A 23,709-nucleotide genomic window follows, 5' to 3' on the forward strand; every position below is an offset into this window, starting at 1 on the left:
ATATTGGGGAAAGCCTTTGTGCATGCTTTTGTTCTTTCCATGTATATAGTGACCTATTTTCATTTAAAAAAATACAATTGCACAAATTTTTATCTGTGAAATTCAATCATTTATGAAATGCAGCTTCATGGAATATAAGTTATTGCATTCTCTAACTGTAGGGTCATATTTCTGAAGAAACTCAACAATTTCTTTTCTATCAGCCAGCAAACTCCACAGTCCCATTCAAATTCTTTACAAGGGGGTTGTTGAATGCAACAATGCAGTAAACTGAAAAGGGTTACTATGTACACTTATTGTGCAATTAATCTGAAATATTTAGCATTTTAAAATACCGTAATTTCGCACGTATAGTCCGCACGCAAGATTTTATATAAAAAAAATTTCAAAAATCGTCAGATAGTCCGCGGACTATACGTCCGAAATTACGTTTTTCTAATACGACAATATTCCCATGCTTTTTAAACACATCCTTTGTTTGCGCCAATTTCTCACCGCTTTCTCGTCCACTTCAAAATAACGGGGTAAAATCCTAGTATATGGTGCAGCCTTGGCGCGACTTTGAAAATTATCGCCAACACTAAAAATGATCCAAAGAATGTCTATATATATACTATGCACTATATACTATGTGTGTATATACATAGTATATATACTATATATGTAGTATATACTATGTTAAACTATATATATTTTTTTAAATGACCCGTTAACTACTCATCGTATATGTCCCGTTTTTACTGCTAATCATAAAGTCGCCAAAAGTAGCCAAATCCCGTGTGCACCGAATACTGGGATTAAACCAATAACGGCCCGCTTCTCTATTTCCATCTTTTTCCCGGCGATGTTTCATCAACGTTATCGAAGATGAAAGACAAGATACTGTGCAACGTGCTATACTCGTCATAAGTGGTAATGAAATTTGACCTTCGACCCCACTCACTCGGTGTTGCCAAACCACCGAGTAAACGAATCACGCTTTTTTTTTTTTTTTTTGTACTCCAGGTACTTGCTACTATAGCTCCTAAAAACCGAGCTGACGCATCAATTACTTTTCCCCCTCCCGGCAGTTGCGCTAAAGCAGTGCGAAGGATACTGGGATACAAGACTCTGGTTGCGCTAAGTGAGTGCTCATACAAGACTTTCTTTAGCTCATATCCTGGCATCGCTTGATGTGCCAGCCTGGATTTTAGGAGCTCTACTTGCTACTACTCATTCGTTCTGCACTATGTTCTATGGTTTACTATCGATACGATACATACGAATGTTTTCTTGGAATCTCGCGCTTTTTTTATATTTGATCATCGGCAGTTCACGACAGCGTGTTTTTTAAATTTCAACGATTTTAACCGTGAACAACCAGCGTATTATCCGCACTGGTGGATAGTCCGCAGCTTCAAAAATTCGCATTTTAAACACAGATAGTCCGCGGACTATACGCGCGAAATTACGGTAATTTTTTTAATGCAAAATGAAATTTTTAGATTAATTGGAAATCATTTTATCAGTTGTAAAATAAATTTCCTCCCATTTAAAGGAAGGTTTCAATCCTTTTTAAAATAGGTATCAACTAACAGTGTTTAAATCTATTATTAAATAAATTGCATCAATATATTTGGAAATGCATTTCATTGGTTTCATTGGCATTCAAGGTAACCTTGAAGGGCTTTCTTCTAATAAGTAATTTAACATAGCCTAATCTAATCATTCTAACTTTTAAATATAATTCTAAAATATAGTAATAGATCCAATAAATAAATTTTGATTTCCTAGTTGATTTAATCAGTGAATTTTGTCATTCCAATAGCAGAAGTTTTTTAAAGTTTTGATTGCTGCTGGTTTTTTCTCTTCTCCAATTCTTGATGAAAGAAGCTTATTTGCATGAGTAATTTGTGATTTTCTGTGTGGATAGCATGATTAATCATTTTTCAGATGTATATGATGAATATGAACCATTTTTAGAAAGTCTGTGAAAGCATCTGTTGGAAAATGCAAATCTTTGCATGCTCTGCAATGATAAAAACCTGTGTATGAAATATATTTTTCTTTGTATGAAATAACATTTTTATTTATTTTTTACAGAGTATGAAAAATGATACCAGTACTAAAAATGTTAATACAGATGTAAATACATTTGCAAATCAGAAAGAATCAAGTATTAATCAAGTTAAAGAGGATTCTTTAAGTATTATATATCAGTCTCAGCCTGTTAAAGAAAACAAAAAAGATCTTGCCCACGATCAAAAGAGCCATGAGAAAGGTGCATGTGTTTTTCTGAAAGATGATGTTCCTCCTGTAGAAAAAGTTGCTGAAGAAATGGAAAAATTAATTCTTGAGCAGTTAGAAGAGGAAGAAAGAGCGAAAGAGATGGCTGCTGAGGTAATTTATTTTTATTTTTGTAGCTATATTTGAAGTTTGATGAAATAAAAATAACTGTGGAATTTGATAATATGTTATGTACAAGATTATTCTTCTGAATTTTAGATACAACTGAAAAATTCTGTCAACTCGCCAGAAAATATTTTAATGGCTCCACTTCGCCTAGCTGAACCTCCCAAAGAAAAACCACCTCCACCACCAAGTGGTTCAAATGAACCCCAAAAGGTAAGATGCAAGTACAAGGGTTCCTCCATACAGCTCTGATTTCATAATTTCAGTTCTGAAATATGGAATGATTTTTTTTACATTGTCTGTATCTACATTAATTATTATTTACATCTTTAACAACAGTTTTTAAATAATACAAGAATTTTAATTGGTTTTTGTGATTTCAAATTTTATATAATAATAGCATTATCTTTGTTGTGCGAGTTTCTTTATGTATTTTCTTCCTCTCACCCCATTCTTGGAGCAATATTCAGCACACTGGCTTCTGGTTTCCTTTTTTATAGGATTTGGTGGTATATGGCTGGCAAAGTGCCTTTCTGCTAGAATAATACAAGCCATGCTAGGATCACTGGAATGTTCTAATGAATAGATTCAAAGTTTTAATGCAAATTCTCTACAATGAAATGAATCCTGTAGAGCCATCTGTTGTAATTAATGAACACTAAAACAATTTTAAGCGGGATTTGTAGTACGGGGAAAAATCTTCATCTGCGATTTTTCACGTTAACTGTAATAGCGAACCAACTTGACAATCCTGCTCAAATCAAGAGAGCTGTAAGCTAATTGGTTAATTAACCGTCTAATTCATTGTAATGTTTCTTCAGTGCTGACTAGAATGCAAATTAGTTGTGTATTTAAGCTGAGGGTTTGAATGTTTAGAGTTGTAGCTTCTGGCAACATCATCCTGCTTTTATTGTCAGTGTTGATTTAGTTTATTTCACTCTGTGGAATCCTACAGTGTTACTCAAAAGACCATCTAATTAATGAGTTATCCCATCATCTCTCTTTTTTTTTTCTTCCATTTTATTGTTAACAAAACATTTGTAAATTTAAGGGGGAAAAATAACTTTTAACATTAACATAAATGTTTTTATCTTTAGAAAAAGAAGCATCTGTAAATGACCTTTAGTGAAGAAATTCAAGTTTTTGTAGTTATTTTTAGGCAGTTTCCAGGCATTTCTTAATCCAATCACGTGCATCCACGACTATTTTGATAACATCAAACAATGAGGAAAAGTATGCCTTTCAAAACAGCAGTTTGATTTAACCAATATAGTTAGAAACATATAAATGGGTACTTTTACAGTATTTCTAATAAGAAAAGGCAAAAATTTATTTATGCACTAGTGCATAAATGTTTCTTGAAATTATATGAGTGATGTTAAGCTCCTAATTTTGGAGAGCATCCCTTGTTGAAAGAGAACGTGCCACCATAAAATTAAAACTAGGCCCCAAAAAATGCAAATTGTACTAGACATTTTCATAGATTTTTTTTTCTTTTTCAAGGCGCAATGAAAGGGGGGTATGCAGAATTTTTTTCCTCCTCTCAAAGCCGATATTGATTCAAAATGTCCCAAATAAGGTCACTTTTTTAATTAATTTTAAATGATGGTTGATTAAAATCAAAAATAGATGTTCAGCAACTTAATACCTTACTTGTAAACATTTCTCTGTCCCTTCGCAGTTTATAATCTATTTTGACCTTATTTGGTGATTTGATTTTAATTTTAAAAAGTTTGTTCTATAATATTTTGATAACATTAACCGATTTGTTGATCATGATAAATGATGTTTTTTTCTATATTTTCATATGCTTCATGGGCTGAAATTTAGCAATTCAACAACCATATCTGAATCTCCAAAATAGCATAAAAAACTTCATGTGCTGTATTTTGAAACCGGTAGATTTATCCTTGATCGTAAGATATGTCATCATTAAAAAATGCATCGACAATATTTAAAAGAGTGAAGAATGTTGACAAAAATGTTAAAAATAAAGATAGGTGTTTATTTAAAAATCTTAATAACAAATGCGGAAGCATATACATAGGTAAGTTGAAAAATAAGTTTCCCCTATCGACTGTGGTCAGAGTTGTGTATGAAAGTCAAAAAATAGAATGAGACATTAAAGATATGACATACCTTTATTTTATTATTCTCATACAAGTACGTTGAGACATTTGTCATATCGCTTGATAAGCTTCAAAAAGTCCCCCAAGAAAAATTCACGCTTTGCATATGGAAGAAGCGTTGAACGGCTATGGGCGAAAGGCGACACAGCAGGAAAACGCGTCACCGATACACCATTGGGTAGAGGTCGCTGCAAATCAAGGAGATGGCGCTGTTGCAGTGCCTGCGCAAAGCGGAGACCAGCCTCTCGTTTGAACCCCGGTAGGTATGGAGAGAAGGTGCGTTTTGAATTCGTGGTCAAAGGAGAAAGTGAGAGCGGTTATCCGCTATGAATGGGCACGTGGAGTATCAGGAACAGAAATTCATAACCGCCTCGTGGAAGTCTATGGGCCAGGTGTGATGTCGAAGCAAATGATGCGGAGATGGTGTCGCACATTCAGTGATGGACGTCAGCAAGTGGAGGACATAGCGAGAGCTGGGACGGACGCGCACGGCCACTACAGATGCAAATGTTAGGAAGGTGGATGACATGATTAGAGCGAACCGGCGTATCACCATCGATGAAGTAGCGGAAGAACTTGGAATCTCACTTGAGCGAGCTCAAAACATCATCCACGACATTCTTTGATACAGAAAAGTGTCAGCACGATGGGTGCCCCGACAATTGACCTCGACACACAAGAAACAACGCATGGGGGTCAGCCTGGAACATCTCGTGCATTACCATGAAGATGGCAATGACTTTCTGTTTCGGATTGTGACGGGGGATGAAACGTGGGTCCACCATTTCACGCCAGAATCGAAGGCCGCATCTATTGAGTGGAAACATCCATCATCACTTGTCCGAAAGAAGTTCAAGACAACTCCCTCTGCAGGTAAAGTGCTCCTCACAGTTCTCTGGGACGCCCAAGGAGTTTTGTTGCTGGACTTTTTAGTGGTTGGAACCATCAATGCTACGCGCTACTGTGACACCCTGTCGAAATTGAAAGAGGCGATTCGGAAAAAGCGGCCTGGCCTTCTCACATCTGGCGTTCTGCTGTTGGATGACAATGCCAGACCACATTTGGCGACGGCAATGCAAAACCATATTGCAACTCTTGGTTGGGAGCACCTACACCATCCGCCATACAGTCCTGATCTCGCACCAAGCGACTTCCATCTGTTTCCGGCTTTGAAGAAAAATCTCGGGGGAAGGCGCTTTGGAAGCAATACTGAAGTGAAACAAGCCGTTCAACGCTTCTTCCATATGCAAAGCCCTGATTTTTTCCTGGAGGGCTTTTTGAAGCTTATCAAGCAATATGACAAATGTCTCAATGTACTTGGTACCTATGTGGAAAAATAAAGGTATGTCATATCTTTAATGTCTCGTTCTATTTTTTGACTTTCATACACAACTCTGACCACAGTCGACAGGGGAAACTTATTTTTCAACTTACCCTCGTATTTTATGACACACAAATTTATTCTGAGAGTATGTTTTTTTTTTTTAAAGGAAAATACAGCAACAATGATTAAAAATCACATTCTTTAAATGTATTTCATTTTCACATTTCTTAGAGGTATTTTATTGAAATCTTTAGAGTTCAATAAGCAAACAATCAGAACTAAATGTATTACAGTTTTTTTGGGGGGCAATATTTGCATATTGTGAATAAGAGGCTTTTTTTCTTTGTTTTTCTTTTTCAAAGAAATCTTCATCTTGTACAAAACAGATATTTCGATATATAAAGATAGTTTATATAGAGGGAAATTGATTTGAGTCATTTTATGTGATGTTAAAAAGAACTTCACCAGTTAAATGTATCCCTTCAATAGAAGATACTGAAATGGTTATGAAACTTCTTAATATTTTTCAATAGCATAAAACTTCATGTGCTGTATTTTGAAACCGGTAGATTTATCCTTGATTGTAAGATATGTCATCATTAAAAAATGCATCGACAATATTTAAAAGAGTGAAGAATGTTGACAAAAATGTTAAAAAAAAATAGGTGTTTATTTAAAAATCTTAATAACAAATGCTGAAGCATATACGTAGGTAAGTTGAAAAATAAGTTTCCCCTATCGACTGTGGTCAGAGTTGTGTATGAAAGTCAAAAAATAGAATGAGACATTAAAGATATGACATACCTTTATTTTATTATTCTCATACAAGTACGTTGAGACATTTGTCATATCGCTTGATAAGCTTCAAAAAGTCCCCCAAGAAAAATTCACGCTTTGCATATGGAAGAAGCGTTGAACGGCTATGGGCGAAAGGCGACACAGCAGGACATTTTCCTACAAAATAATTATGAAATCAAAAATTATATTAAAAATTTCTTAAAACTTCTACAACTGGCTCCTGTCACAGAATGTAAACACAGGTCGGAGTGCTACAGTTCGTCACTAGGTCAAGTTAGGAACACTAGGTAGGAGTGCTTTTGTGAAACAGTTCCTTAGACTTATTAATTAGCTGAATTACAAGTTAGGATTCACTCTTAGAGTGATCTCAGGAACTTGACAATTTATTTTGGGTATTAAGAAGGAATTGCTGAATATCTGCATTCTTCAAGTTATTTCTAGACATTATTGTGCCATGTACTATTTATTGTGACTATTTTCCCAATAAATTGCTCATTTCTCCCTGTTTATCTGGACTTATTTTTCAAAGAAACATCAATGGTCCCGACAGCTCATTAGATTTTTTAGAGGTTGTGTATGTATAAGGTAAAAAAAATTGGTAACTCAAAAATGCGACTAAAATTAACAATAGCCCTGTAATTTCTCATTTTAATTTGCATATCCCCCTTTCTGTTCTGAATTGCTGATAATAATTTTTTTTGGACTGCGTCATTCCAAATTAATTTGTCCGTGCTTGGTTATATAATCCATCTGCATTGTGACAGCTTGTATCCCATCTCAGATCTAGAATTTAAACAAAAAAAAAAAAAAAAAAAAAAAATCAAGTTTTAAATATCACTGCTATTAATGCACAGCATTTTTTTCCTGCTTCCCCTTGCTGCTAGCCATGCACAGTTTGCTTTCCGCTTTGTGTTTTTTCTGAGAAGATGCAAGCTTCTAAAATTGTAGGGTGCATCTTTCATTCATGAATGAGGCTTGTTGTATTATGAAAATAAAATTATGTATTTGAATCAGCAGACACGTTGAAAGCTTTTCTTCTCTATTCTCTTAAGATAAAAGTGCATGCAATAGTTTTCAAATCCGCAAGTTATGTATGGAATTATTACACACACACACACATATATATGGTAATTAAATTACACTAAAGGCTAAAATGGTAACTTTCCAAAGTGTTACAAATATGTAATAGAAAAAGGTGAGAACCACTAAGAACAAGTTTTAGAGCTAAAGCAAAAATGAAGAAGTCAAGGCCAAATGTCCAATCTTCATTTTTGTTTTAGTTCTAAAAATTGTTCTTAATTATTCTCAACGTTTTCTATTGCATATCTCAACGTTTTCTAGTACTTAATATAAATTAATTACAATATAAATTTTCTGCTAAAGTGGATTATTTTTGTCTTAAAAGCATTTATATTAAGATTTTGCGTCCTTTTCCTATATATATGTACAATATAAGTTAAAACAAAGAGTAGTAACAAAAGAGTAATATCAAGAAGTTCTCTGCTGATTCTGTGATGCAGTTTGGTGCAAAGAACCAGACCTTTGGATGGCATAAAACTGTCATTTTCATCTTGACCATGCTCCATCTCATTCATCACACCTGATACAGACTTTCTGGGCAAAACATGGAATTCCATTTGTTTGCCAGCTTCCCTACTCACTTAGGTAGTTACTCACTAGGTAGTTACTTAGGTACTCATTTAGGTAGTTACTACTCACTACTTACTTAGGTAGTTACTACTCACTACTTACTTAGGTAGATAATTTTAGTGAAATTATAAGTAAAATTATTGTATTTCTTTTGCAATGTAACATGAAATCTTTAAAGAGACGAGCTGTGCCAGAAAAGTAAGAATACAGGAGCAACTCCATTTAACTTTCAGTAAATGGGTTCTAGTATCACCCTAATAGATATCAGAATTGAATAAATGTGATTGATCACTATATTAGCTGTAACCATAATTCGACCCTCATATTGCCTTCCAGTAATTTCAAAGAGTAGAAAGTACTAGAAATATCTTGGCAGCTGGGTGAAAACTATGTAACTTGAGGTGATAACTATATAACTTAACAAAGTGAACTCCAGGTTAGCTCTCTCTCCTTAGATGCACTTTGCATTGCATTGTGTTTAATGTTCTTAGTAGTTTGAAGTGTAACTACTGCTTGTACTTCCTGGTATTATGAAGAGTTGTACGACTATTTTTTGTTGAAAGTTCCAGTTCTCTGAAGTGTTTCTTTTGATGAAATTAATTTTTTGAACCTATTATTGGAGCTATGTGCATCCAATTTTAATAGATTGATGAATTAATCGATTAATGAAACTGTACTCATGCAATAATATTTGAAAATCTAGGAGGATCGGAAGGCTTGGCTTTGATCACAGTTTGAGAAATGCTCCCTCCCTTCAGTAGTATTTTCAAAATATTCAATTAGGAAACGTCTTCATATAAAACATATAAGTTATATTATTTTGAATGAGATATTAAATGCAATTGCATAAAATCAAATTTTCATCATCTCTGAGGTAATATTTTTTCACATTTGTTTTAATTTCCAAGTTAAACAAAGTGTACTTCTCTATCTTCTAAAACTTCATGTATCAGTTAAATTATTATTACAAATTGTGCTACTGATGTAATTTTCACCTTTCTTTAGGTGAAATTATTGATTAAAATTATCTGTTGTGATTTATTTTCCTACTCATATTTTAATATCAAACACATAACACAAAACATTCACAAAACTTTTATTGAAATATCATGCAGAATTATCTAGAAGTGAAAGAGCAAATGCAAATAGACAATTCATAAGAAATACATTTTTTAATGATATAGAGTAATTTTTGTTTAATGTTTAGTAGAGATTTTATTCTTATTTTAGCCAACATCCCTGAAGAGAGTGAACTCTACTAAGCGCATAAAGAAAGAGATCCATAAAAGGCGTTCAAATTTTTTAGGAATTGAGAATGCTGATGAAAACATTTCTTGTGGTAAGTGAATAAAATTGCCTTGTGTTGCTTTGAATTATAGTCTTTCCTTGTCTTTTACTTTTAGTATTAACCTATTTGAGATGCACATATATACCTAGGCTGTCAACTGCATCTCAGAGCTGGGTGTGTCATATTATATATGAACGGCTCGGTGTACATGTGTGGAAATTTTTTAATAGAACATTTAATTAGTATCTTTTTCTTCTTCTTCTTCTTTTTTTTTTTTTTTTTTTTTTCCCAATAGAAATAGCTTTTTGTCTGTTATGGTGGATTGTATCAAGACTGGAGAATGTCGACCTTCATTCCATTACAGTATTTTATATTTTTGGCATTTTGTTAAAAACGCAGAGCTGAAATCTTAGGTTGAGTAATATAAATGAGCAGAGCTGGCTTTTACTGCAATGGAAATATAAACACATGGGGATGTTTACTATTCTTCTGTTCATAATGCTTTCCGTTTTATTTTTGACGATAAGGGGTTATGCCCTGTTGTTTTATAGGTTTTATTCATTCCTCTTAGAGTTTAGCTTATATTGAGGCAAATATTTTGTGTATCGTTTAACAAAACACTTTTTCTAATGGCAAGAAAAATGTGAGGATAAAGTTTTCAAAACATTTCTGACAAGTACCTGTGTATTCGTCTCACAGTGTGCCAAAATTTTTAACAATTGGACTACAAATTTAACCCTTTCAGGACGGGCATCTCATTGAAAGATGTTTTGGAGACCACTAGATGGTGCTGTCTCCTTTACTTTTGAACTGAATATAATTTCAGGATCTTGACCTTCAGTTTGATCACATTCTGCATAACATTGGTGTCAGCTGTTGTGGGGAAGCAACAAAGCCTAATGTAAAGAAACAGAACTCTGTGGCCACATGATATAAATATTCCTTTTTCTGATATCCCTTCGAACCATCTTTTTATTCTTTGTATTCATCATTTCGTGTATGTAGGGTCTTTTAGGGTTACTATGTGGGGTCCTGTTATGCTTTGCATTGCTCTTATTGCTTATATTTCACATGCTTTCCTATTTATTTCAGAAAGCTTTGACTTCAATTTATCTTTCATTATTTATCAGAGGGAAGGAGAAAGCATTATATATCAGGAGAAATATATACTCGCATGGTAAATGAGCCAATTATTAACATGGATGAGAGTGATAATTTATTTTCTAAAGAGTTAAGGAGTGATATTTTGAATGATTCTCATATGGACGTTTTATCAGAAACTGAGCTCACGTAGTGTCAGCCTTCTATTTGCCATGAAACATTTTGTTACTCCTTGTAAATAATCTTTCCTGTATTTTTTAATTAAAGTTTATTAATGTATTTTGTCAATTAAAACTTCGGAATAATTTGAATATTGCTTCCAAAAATAATTTCTCAAAGTAAGCAATTTCTTTTACATATTTTCTGTGTGTGCGATTTTTTTTTCCCCTTAAATTTAGGCTTAGCAATGCAGAACCTCTGTCTTCTGGGAGTATTCCTTTCGACTCCCATCCATCCAATTGGAATGTCTTAAATAAAGGCATGCCATCTTGAAAGGGTTAATTTATGTGAATGTTTTCTCAAATTTATGCTTAGCATGGCAGATTGCCTATCCCAAGAAAACAGTGCATCATGCCAAGAGAGCAATTCGGTAACTGAGGCACTTGTTCTGATGGAGTGAATAATCACAAAATCGCACTGTGATTTGACTTTTTGGCATAATGTCTGAATAACTGTCTACTCTCCCAGATTTTCATCACATCTCAAGCTAGATTGCCAATCTCTCAGTTTTTAATTTGTAGCCTTTCCTAAAGAATATGTATGTATAAATGAGATTTATTGAATCAGTGAAAATTGGCTTTCTTCAACTGTTTTTTACTGAATAGATCAGTACTGCTGCAAAAAGAACAACCTGTCACGAAATTCATTATACGGGTTTCAAGAAATAATGTTATAAACAGAAAGATACAAAAATTGCAAAATTAGAATACCATAACAGATCTATCATCAGAACTGATAAACAAGCTGTTCATATGCATAAATATGTACTGTTATTACAGTAATACAGTAATCTGAATGTACTTATGCTGCCTGCACTGTGTAGGCAATGTTAAAAATTATTGCAGTCTAGAGCTGTATTATTTTTTAAATTGCGTGCTGTTTATTCAGCTTGGAAATGGTGTTACTTTTTAAAAAATAATTAAAGTTCAAAATGCATGTTTACTTCAGCACTACTTGACTGTTGAAATCAGAGTCCACCCCGTTTTGGCTAATAGAGGTGCAGTTTCTTCTGATTTTCAAACTTAGACCTTCTAACGTGATTTGCAGTCTAGATCATGAACACTCTTGGTGTTGAACCAAATCAGTTTTATTATTGAGCATGAAATGAGATTATTCATTTTGAGAATGACATCATTTTCCTGATGGAATAGTAATAAAAAAGAAGGTTGCTTGTTATTTTGACTTTTGAAGACTTAATGTAAGCATATTATAAGTGGATAAAGGACCAAATGAAATGAAATGCAGACAGGGTCTCATACAAATGGTAACCTGGAGGATCATTAGATGGAAGGTACAGGTATTTTTATGGAAGTAAGAATTCTTTAAAATAAAAAATTTTATACCAGTTAAGAAGCAAACACCCAAAGGGCATAATTTTACTAGATTGTATAATGTTTTAATTGAAAAGGTAATTACTGATAATTCTCGGGAAAAGGAAATTAATCTCTTGTCACCAGCGTGGAAGGAATTTATTCAAATTTGGCTGAATTAGATAAGGTAATATGTAGTTTTCTGTTGGAGAATTCAGATAATGGAAAGTATGCTGCATTTCAATAGTATACCACAAAATTGATTGATGCAAAGGGTTGAGTAGACACTTATTTGACTGAAGTTTCTGACTTGGAAATGAGAAGCATTAACACAGTTTCTCCACTTATTAAACAGAAATTTAATCCACCAAAAATAAAATTGGTTAAATTCAATAGGGAAATTAATAACCTCATTAGTCAACTCTGCTAATCTCTGTAAGAATGGTATTTGTATAAACTCTCAAAATATGTGAAAATTGTGAGCTTGGATTCTATGTTTGTGGGAAATTGCCAGCATCTGAACAAGAAGATCAAAAATCATTTAACTGTCCCAGAACTGGATGCTGCAGAAAATAAACTTCAAATTGTTCTGGCAGATATTTGCCAAAAATTTTGGTTGTTATGGTGTACAAAGACTGTTCAAAAATTGATATCAAAGTGATGTAAAAGATATACAACAGAAAACATCAAATCTATTCCTGCCCCACTCCTAGAAGACTGTGTACAGGAAGTGTTAGTATCTGAAATGACTGGAGTGGATTTATCAGGACCACTTCGTTTAAGAGATGGCAAGAAGGCATGGATATTGCTAATTCACACGTGCAGTATAGAAGGCTGTCCATTTGGAACTGATACAGAATCCGTTAACCAATGAATTTCTTTTAGGATTTAGAAGGTTCATTTCTAGATGAGGATGCTCTAAACCAGGGGTTGCCAACTGGTGGTACGCAAGAGAAAAATAGATGGTATGCAAAGAAGCAAAGTATTTTTAACTGTTAAATTCAAAAATTAAAACCCCAACATATTGATTGAGTTTTTTCTCTAACACTCGTAAATTTTTGCTATCTGAGCTTTGTTCAAGCTCAATAGCCGCTTAGACCAGGGATTCTCAACCGTTGGTACAGAAGAGAAACATAAGTGGTAACAAAGAAACAAAGTATTTTTTACTATTAAATTCAAAAATCTCCTGAAAAAAAAGAACAATTGATGGAAATTTTCTGTGATCGAACTCTAACTGAAGATTTCAAAAATAACACGCTTGTTAACATTTGGCTGAACCGAAAAGAAAGATTTTAAAGGCATTTCAAATAAAGCTATAAAATTTTTATTGCCTTTTTGCACAATCTATTTGTCTGAACAAGGATTTTCTTCCATGTTATGTATTTAAAAAATAAATACAGAACAAAATTAAAAATTCATTCTAATTTACAGTTATAGCTAAGTGAAATTAAGACCAGACGTAAAGAAATTGATCTCTCTTAAACAGACCTAAATTTCACACTAAATTTTAAAATTAATTAAACTTAAATTTTGATAATAAAAATGGTAACCAATTTTGAATATAATATGTTTTTAATGTGTGCATATTTAATTCAAATAGCGAATAGATTGTGCAAATGGCAAAATATATATATATAATTTTTTAATATTTCTATTGAGAAACTGAGAAATAATCATTATAAAATGTAGTGGTGGTACTAAAGTTTTTCCATTTTTGTTTAGATCGTACGCATTAGTCAAAAGTTTGAGAACCATTGCTCTAAACCATATACAGTGACAATGGAGCCAGTTTTGTTGGAGCAGATAATTTTATGAGTTCGCTTGAAGGGAATAAGATTGTAAATGATGCTTATGTCTCAAGGATTCCCCAGCAGCTGCTTGGGGTGGGTTTTGTGAACAATTAATTCAGATGGTGAAGAGGATTTTTAGGAGAATTTTGGGAAAAGCTACCATTGTATTATGAAGAGATGTTTACCATACATTGTGGCATTAAAGCCATCATCAGTTATTGACTGCTGAATTATTTGTCAAAAATCCGAACAATTTAACTCCACTGACAACTTCAGTGATTATTCAAGAGACGCAAATTGGTGGGAGTTCCCGACTTAGATAATTTGGTCAAAATAAAGATCTCTAAAAGATATGATTATCAACAAAAAATTATGAGATGACTTAAGACAGTTTCAAGAAGACTGTTTGAGGTAGTTAATCCAGTGACCAAAGAGAAGTGAGGCAAAACAAATAAAGTTGGGTGATATTGTTATAGTTGGAAGTGACACTAAAATGCAATTGGACTGGTCTTTAGGAAAGATTATTGATATGTTCCCTGGGAAAGATAGTTTCACCACAGTTGTAAAGTTTAAAACAACAAGTGTAGAACTTGTACATTCTGTGCAATGTTTATATGCCTTGGAATTAGATAATGAAAATTCTATTGTTGTTAGAAACACTGATCAGGTTGCTTCTGATAAAGATATTAAAAATCAGAAATTTAAAAATTAAGACTGTGAAAAGAAAAGTGGAAGGAGAGTTATAAAACCACATTATAATAACTGGCTTTCAAACTTTGAATTTTGTTATTTTTTCAAAATTTTGGTTATTTTTATCTTCCAATTTAGAGTGTAATATTTTTTGTTCATTCGACTTTTAATTTTGTGTCTTTTTAGTCTAAAATCAAAAGGTAGGAGGATGTCATGAGCACTCTTGGTGCTGAACCAAATCAGTTTTATTATTTAACATGAAAGGAAATTTGAGAATGACATTTTTTTTAAGATGAACTAATAATAATAATAATAAAGAGTCAAAAGGGGTTGCTTGTTATTTTATCTTTTGAAAACACAGCATAAACATATTGTAAATGGTGAAATGACTCTATGAAACAAAATCTGTAACTTAAGTTATTCGTGAAATTTCTCATTTTTATTAGGGTTAGCAAGTTTCTCTAATGTTCACCACATTATTTCAGAGATAATGTTTCCCTTGACCAACAGAAATCATTTAACTATTTTTAAAGAAAAAACTGATCATAAAGTTACGCAGAACGTTGAATAATCAGGACTCTTCTCTATGTCCAAAGTAATCTGAAAAAGTTAATTTTAATAATAATGATTTTTTTACGTAGACAGTATTATTTTTTTCTTTGTTAAATTCATAAACAAATGAAAACAAAAAATTTCATAAATTTGATTGAAATTTAGAACTGTATGACAGGTTATTTCCATATTACATGTTTATTTCCCTCTATGAAAATAAAATGTAATTTTTTTCTTCCCTTAGAAGAAACTTCTGTTCCACCACCACCTGCTCTGGAAGACATTCTGAAAGCAGAAATGGAATTGGATAGAGAAAGCATGCGAAAATTGGAGAGTGCTGCCGCAGAGCGCCTAACTTTAGAAGAAAACGAAATAATCCAAAAGGAGCAAGAAATTATTCAAACATTAGAGAAGGAAGAAAGACAACAACATATTGCAAATGAGAATACAGGTGAAAAACTTTTCCATCTTTTCTTTCTTTATATATTTTTAATATTTTGCAGTTATATTTACCATAAAATGCAACAGATTTCTTTTATCTTTGGAATGAAATTTTCTTCTATATCCATTTGATTTTGGCTTATAACAAATGAACTTTTTTTTCTCATCCAGTCTCCTACACATTTAATGTTAATTTATACTCCCAACGGTATAAAAATCTGGTATCATGAACTATATGGATAACTACAATCAAATGTATTTTTTTCCAGAATATATGAAAGTTTGGATGAAAAAAATAACCCTTAAAATTATTCAAGCTCAGCATGTTAGTATCCACATTCTGTCCCTAAATTAAAATGACACTGCATTGTTTTTCTTTTCTTTTTCCTCTGTGTTCTAAATATAGACTGTGCAAAACAGGTGTGACACCCAATCAAATCAAAAAAAAAAAAAAATAAATAAATAAATAAATAAATAAATAAAAAATAAGATAAAATAAAATAAATAAATAAATAAAAATAAAAAATAAAAAAATAAATAAAACAATGAGCAATCTTGAGACACTATATGATGTTCTTTGTATGTGACTGGGAAATGGAAAAATGCTATTTGGTTCATTCAAATTCCTTGAGTGAGTTCTCTGACAAAGCTCTATTCAAAGCTGACGTTATGATGGAAATTTTCATTATTCTGGTAAAGAGGAATTGACGAATTTTACGAGTTTGGATTATACTTTTGATTCATCTGTTAGGGAATGAAATTTTTTTATCTTTTTTATTTATTTCAGTATTAATGTTTTCCAAATTTGGATTTTGCATTCTTTTGAGGTCTTTGAAAGGCATAGGGTATTCTTTACAGATTTTATGGAATCTTTTCATTGCAACCGTAAATATCTTAAGTAAAAGTTTTAAAGGTAAAACCATTAATATTTTTTATTATTTATCTGCATACAAATATAAAAACCCTCAACTGTACAAACCATAGTGGTTTCTCGGTACGAACTTTCAACTATACCAAGCTCTTCTGGTTTTTCACTATATCTTTCAGTCTTTTGAGAGATCACTGATTTTCTAAGTCTTTAATTTTTAGATTTTACTAAGAAAAATGTTTTCTAAAAATTTTTAATTTATTAAATTAATGGAACTTAAATTGGGCAAATTCCATTCCTCAACATCTAATGATTTTCAGTGTAATTTCTGTTATTTAATTTTATTCCATCTGAATTGTATATTATCATATTCCATTTTATTGATTTTTGTCTTATTAAATTTTTCTTCTTAAATTTCATTTGTTCTGAGTTGTCTTAATTTACTGTAGGCATTAGTGATTTTATAGGAAGATTTAAGAAATATTTAATAAGATAATATTTGTACTTAATTTTGTTTACTCTAGTATGTGACACATTATTATAAATAATCATTAGTTATTATTTTCAGTGTATTTGAAAGTACTTTGTTAAATAAAATTTTTCTTTTATTATTCGGGAAACAAATTAGCCAAAAAACATAGAATTTACAATGTATAATTAAATTTTAATATTTTTTACTTCAGAATTACAAATAGTTTAATAACCTGAGCCATACATTATAAAGTGAATTAAAATCAGTTTGGAGTTCCTTTGAAATGGTGTTGCTATGCAGTGCGAAAACCTCATGGTTTTCTCTGTTTCTTCCTGGGAAAATTCTCCTGATTTTTAAAGTTTCAAGGTCCCTATTACAAAGTAACTTGTGTCCCTATTTATATACACATTATTGTTACTTTAATTTTTATAATTTGTAATGTTCATATTGCTTAAAGATTTCTGGCATGACTCGCAAGAAAAAGATAGAATACAAAGTTTGAAAGAAGAGAGGAAAAGAATAGAAGAAGAAAGGATGATAAATGAAGAACAGCACTTGAGGCTACTGGAAGAGGCACAGTTGAGAGAGCGGGAGGAGTATATCAGAAAGCAAGAGGTTGGTGAGATTATAAATGAATGATCAAATTGCTTTATTTCAGGTTATTTCTGTCTATACTGGTACTTGGTAAAAAATGCTTTAAACATGTGTACTTCATAGTTACCATATTTACTCTTGTATTTTCCCCCTTGTATATTCCTTCTCTAGCTTTTTATTAGCACAGGGTTGGGAAAAACTTTAAATCATATAATTCCCCCCCTTCCTCAAGGTGTTCTGCAGGTCAGAATGCAAGCTTGCCTAAATTTAAAAATGGTTTTGTTCATGTAGTGATTGTTTTCATCTTACCAATTTATTGCTTTTGGAATTTGGGCTCTGATTGATGAAGCAAATATAGCCAAGACCTTTGAGAAAAGAGATATTTAGTGTTCTTGTTGATTCTGAAGTTCATTGCACTTGGGAAGACCGAACAGTGATGAAGACGATGACACCAACCTGCAAGCTGTAGCAGATGACACAGAATTTCAAGCAACATTAAATGATTTGAGGCCTAGGTATTAGAAGAGGACACCAGTAAGAGTGGGTGAGATTCAATATACAGGGAAGTAGAAATGACAACATCTTATTCGATAGTTTAAAGTTAATATTGCTTTGTATTCCTGTAGGCAGTGGCGTAACTAGAACTCTTGGGCCCCTATGCAAAAAATTTTCCTTGGCCTCTTTCCCAATAAATTTTATGTGCTTAAAAAAAAAAATCAAGTATTCCAGGAGGCAATGTTTTCATGATGATTTTTATCACATCTGGATTAATTGTTAAAAAATAAAAGCACGTTCTTAGGGAACCAGTTGAAAGGTACATAGCATGAAGAAAGAATAAAAAGGAAAATAATTTCCCTTGACCAACTAGTGCAATAAAAATTCGCTTTAGTCTGGGTATGATTTTAATTCAGTTATTTAAGACTTTTTGTGTGAGTGCGAGAGACAGATTTTTCTCTCCTTTCACTAAGATGCATACTGATAATAAATGAATAAGTCTATATAAAAAAAGGAACATGTCGATATATAGCATTAAGAAAAGGAAGAAAGCCTAGATTTGCAGAGATTTTTATATAAAATCCAAGAAGTGTTACATACTAATGTTTTAAATTTTTATATAAAATCTGCGCCTATCTAAGTTTTTTTGTTTAAGTTAGCAAACTTATAAATAATTAATTATATTATAAACTGACAGACAAGATAATTTATAAACGTACAGAAAAGCTATTACATTAATGTATAGTACTATGTGATTTACTCAGCTTACGAACATGATTTATGCAATAATATACAAGTAATAAATAAGAACTTTTATAATGTAAATGATACATTTATTACATATAAAACATATTTATCATAAACTTTAAAAAGAAAACTATTTGAGCATCCAATTTTTGTAGAAAATATGTTTGGCAAAGTTTTTTCCGTCTTTTTAAGAAACCTCTTGGTACACTAAACTACATGAATGCATGATTTTCATAAAAAATATGAAAGCTAAAGTTTTTTACTGTTTCCTTTTAATTTTCCTCAGTCCATACTGCTCTTCTTCTCTAATTTTTTCCTTCCTCAATAAGTGTAATAATAACATCGGTGGCCAAAATTCATTATAAAGAAAAAAAGTCCTTCTTTTAAAATTTGCGTCTCCTAACCTTCATTTTCGCAAAATTATTTATCAATATTTGGACGTCCATTTTCTCAGCCATCTCAGCTTCAACACTCAATAGTGAAAGGTTTGACAACCGATCTTGTGTCATACTGTTACTTAAATATGTTTTATTATTTTCAGTATTGAAAATGACCTCTCACTCGTGGCTGTGGTTACAGGTAATAATAAATTCAATATAAGTGAATTGCACACTCCCGAATAGCTGTTTGTCATGTCATAATATTTTACCATTGCTAATTTAGCTAAATCCTTAACGGATTTCAAATTTTGGATTTCTGTTCTGAAAGTATTTATAAATAATAAAAGTTGTACTTCCAGTGCAAGTCTTCTTTATATGTTTTCTGTATTTTTGAAACATTATTAATAATTTTCATATTTGTTAACAATGACAGTGTTTTAGGTTCTTTATTTCTCTTTTATTTTCCAAATTTAGTTTCTATGCCCCATTTATTTGCAATAAACTCAGCTTCTTTCATAATGTCTTAAAACTTGTTTCTCATATCTTGCATATTAATATAAACGCTTTTTTAGATGTTGATGTCTTCCATTCAAGTCGATTGATTTTTGATTGTCGAGACGATTGATTGGTTGATCGATCCTGCACTATAACGCAGGATGTGTTTAAAAAATTTGGTTTTTAATTTTGGCCTGTTATGATGTTTCTTAATGCATGGAAACATAGATTATATTTATATTTCATATTTATCATAAAAATATTTAATTAAATTAATATTAGTAGACATTTGCATTGTTAATGGTGATAATTTTGGATTTTTCAGATAAATGAATTAAAAGTTTAGCTGAATTGAATTTTTAACTAATGTTAAATTATAAGAATTTAGTTTATGATTAACTTAGATATTACAAATCAATAACTTACCTTTATAATGAAGAATTATATTTGAGATCACTTTAAAATTTAATTTTTAAGAAAAACTTCTGTTTGTTCTCGCCATAGACTAGAGAAATGGCATTAGACTAAGAGCAAGTTTAAGTTCAGTTTACTGTTCTGAGTCATCAGCCAATTTACAAGTATACTTGAGGGTAGCGTTTCACACTTCAATGCGGTGGCTTAAAGAAGAAAGGGACCTGAAATCACCCTTCAATGCAGCTGTTTAACGAAGAAAGGGACCCCGCCACCACTATAAATTTACAGTGTCTTCCCAAGTTGAGTCACAGTAAAACTTTCATCCAAGACTTTAATGTAAAGATGTCCATTGTCCATTTCCCTTTGAAAACGCTGAAACATCTGTTTTTTTCTTTTTCCCTTCAGTCAAATTGTACTATTATTGCCATATTCCAATGATACATAATACATCACCTGCAATATCTTTCTACATTTCCTCTGTACTATAAATGCATTTCAGTTAATGTATATTTGTTAAATATTTTGACAGTAAAAATTATGGATATTTGAATATTTTTAGGAAATTCTTCACAAGTTTACGATGAAATCATAAACAGCTAGAAACAAATTTTATTGATATGTATCCAAAGAGCTTTGAAAATGATTGTGTAATACGAAATAGAAATTTTAAAATTAAACACAAAATACTTATGATATGAGGATTTATCTAAATTGAAATACCCACTATAGCAAAATATGACGATTCTTTTCCAAGTTTCAAGGTCCCAGAAATGTTTAATAATTTAGAGTTAAGCTTATTGACACTAACGTATATTTGAAGATGAGTACTCATACTCTGTCGCATGGATTCTAAAAGTAGTACACATAAATACTTGTTTAGGAGACCAGTATAACGTTTCTTCATAATTAGTAAAAATAAAATTGTATAAAACAAGTTTTGCGTACTTCGTAGAGAAATGTGTAAAACTTCATTTAATGAAAATAAGATTTGTTGTACCTCAGGTGGATCAGAAAGCAAAAATCAGTTAGGAAAAGCGGCTATATTTTAGAAGCATTAATATTTATTATTATTGTTATCTGTTTTATTTGCGTCTTAGAAAGCTATTTATTTATGTCAGAAATTAATGACATCAGATTTCCAGTTTTTACATTGCTTTAAATTAAGCAGTATAAATTTTTTATCTTAATCATTAATTTATTAATGACAAAAATATAAAAAATAAATATAATGTATGAGAACATATATTAACGGAAGCTATTTATGTCTTAGAAAAGTTATGCAGTGATGCCGAAATGAAAGAGAATAATGTACAAAGGGATTTTATGAGTGAAAATCGCATCTTTACTATTAAAACGTGTTAATTAAATTTTTTAATTTGCAAAAATTATTGAAATATTGCAATAACGGGGCAGCATTCTTTTCTGAAATATTCCATTCGTTTATGTAGTGAAAATAGCAATGTAATTCACGTTCTTTCAGATGTTAAAATGCAACTATTAGGGCAACGCTGCTATTGATATGTTTAATATTTTCAGTAATTAATTTATCGAAATTTACGAAGTAGTATATACTTTTAGTTGTGCGATGCCATTTTTATTATCATTATTATACTATTATTGATGATTTCACGTACTGAATGCTGTGGAAAGTAAATTAAAAGCAATGTAAAATTTCATTTCAAATAACGATTAGAAAGTACTCCTTGAAGGCGTTCTTCCCCTTAGGCAAATAGTCCTCGAGTGCTTTATTATTATATAATAATTCAATTCAATGCCGTTTAAATAACACACAAATTATTGCGTTTTACTCAATTAGACGCTTAAATGTTTCACGTTGTTAAAATAAATTGTAATTTATTATATTTTTTTTCAAACGAAGATTTTGATATGAAGAGAGATTAATATATTACTTTCAAAACAAATTTAATGTCTTCAAAATTATCTTTTACAGATAAGTGTGAATTTTTGGTAGATGGGTAATTTAAGGTTAAGAAACACTACAGCTCTTCTCTTTTCTAAAGCAAATCAAGTAAATTCTCAAACAAGTTCTGTGCTTTCAGATTTAATTCTCGATTAGGGATTTTAAAGAATTCCTAACCTGCATTTTATCTGCAATGTGAGAATATTTTGAAAATTTTGATATATGAAAAATTGGATAAATATTTATTTACTCATTATTTCAAGTAAAAATATTCACTATTCCATTTCCTACCCGATGAGTGAAAAAAGTAATGAATTTCAATAAATTTAATGAAAAAAATTTCATTAAATTTACGCCGGAAATTAACTGAAATATTTGGCCGCTTAATGTTTGAGCATCTGTGTAAAATTCGTAGCCTGTCGTAAAACTCCCCCCCCTTTTTTCGAAACTTTGAATTCATTCAAAGATCCCTAAGCCAAACGGGAAATCTCTCCTTTCCAAATGTGGTGCCATAAATTCTTTGCATTTCCTGGACTAGAACGGCATTTCGACATGGGGGTGGTGCAAAGTCCTTTCATGCCACAACTGCTCAACTTACGTCAATGATTTTGTGTCCTTAAGAAAGAAAAGCACGTATTCTGGAGTTAGCAATTAATACTTACGAATGATTTCCCCCTCCAGCTTATTAGTGTAAAAAACAGAGACAAAAAAATCAATCCGCCTTTAACTTTGCCATTTTGTAACGTCAATCGGGCTTCTAAATCCAAAATGTTTCTGTCCCTTACCTTGCCTCTTGGTGCAACTGCACAGGTTGCAAGTACCATCGTTTTTTACATTGTGAGAACTATACATTCAAACATGCAGATTCTTCCTTATTTAATTTCTTTAAAAATAATACAGGGTGAAATTATTTGGGGGCAACAATTTGAAAAGTGATACCCCGTTTATAGCGAACCAACGAAATACATGTTATATTAAATTCTAAGAAAAATTCACATTAATAAATTCAATTTCAAATTGAATATTAGGACTGATTTTTGGACTTGCGTTTAATGAAAAAGCTAGTAAGAGATTCAATACATGAACAAAATTAAACTCTAGGGAATGACATATTATGAAAATTACGAACTGCAAATAATATACCACGATTTCTCTTAACTTGCAAAGTTCATTCCAAAGTACCAGAATCCTGCCTAGTTACTTCTTTGATTTATACTTAGAAAATATGTCTACTGATCATTCTATCATAATGCGAATTATACAGGAACAAATTAATATATAAAATAAGTGCTTTATAATAAATAGTTACAATTAATTTCCACTTCCACCGCTTTTTGATTTGGGATTGCAAAAGGAGAAACCTTTCCTTTAGGGGGGGTCGCCTTTAATAATTTTCAGGTTTGTGACTAAGGAATGCAAAGGAACTTTTCCTATTTTCCGCTCACTGCTATCCCTAAACTGGGGTAGGTCATGAAGTTATTATTTCATAGTTGAATGCTGGAATTTTAACTTTTGTAAACACTTGAATTTAGCTCTTTTCAGGTGCTTCCAAGGGCCTCCTATCTGCGTCATACAGAGAATTGCATCACTGCACCATATAGGTTGGGGGCACTTAAAAAAAAAAAAAAAAAAAAAAAAAA

General features: G+C 31.7%; 1 protein-coding gene across 9 annotated transcripts in view; it reads left to right on the plus strand.

Moving 5' to 3' along the window:
* Positions 1-23,709, plus strand: part of LOC118188745 (uncharacterized) — a 320,917-nt gene that overhangs the window by 255,357 nt on the left and 41,851 nt on the right. For all 9 annotated transcript variants that reach the window (XM_085821267.1, XM_085821270.1, XM_085821271.1 and 6 more), the window contains 5 exons: positions 2,083-2,379; positions 2,485-2,604; positions 9,523-9,631; positions 15,487-15,693; positions 17,481-17,638. In XM_085821267.1, coding sequence (XP_085677393.1) covers positions 2,083-2,379; positions 2,485-2,604; positions 9,523-9,631; positions 15,487-15,693; positions 17,481-17,638 — 891 coding nt within the window. The remainder of the gene's footprint in view (positions 1-2,082; positions 2,380-2,484; positions 2,605-9,522; positions 9,632-15,486; positions 15,694-17,480; positions 17,639-23,709) is intronic.

This window comes from Stegodyphus dumicola, chromosome 7, assembly GCF_044657685.1.
Source record: "Stegodyphus dumicola isolate Sdum_Otavi_A_Nest chromosome 7, ASM4465768v1".
Classification (NCBI taxonomy): domain Eukaryota; kingdom Metazoa; phylum Arthropoda; class Arachnida; order Araneae; family Eresidae; genus Stegodyphus; species Stegodyphus dumicola.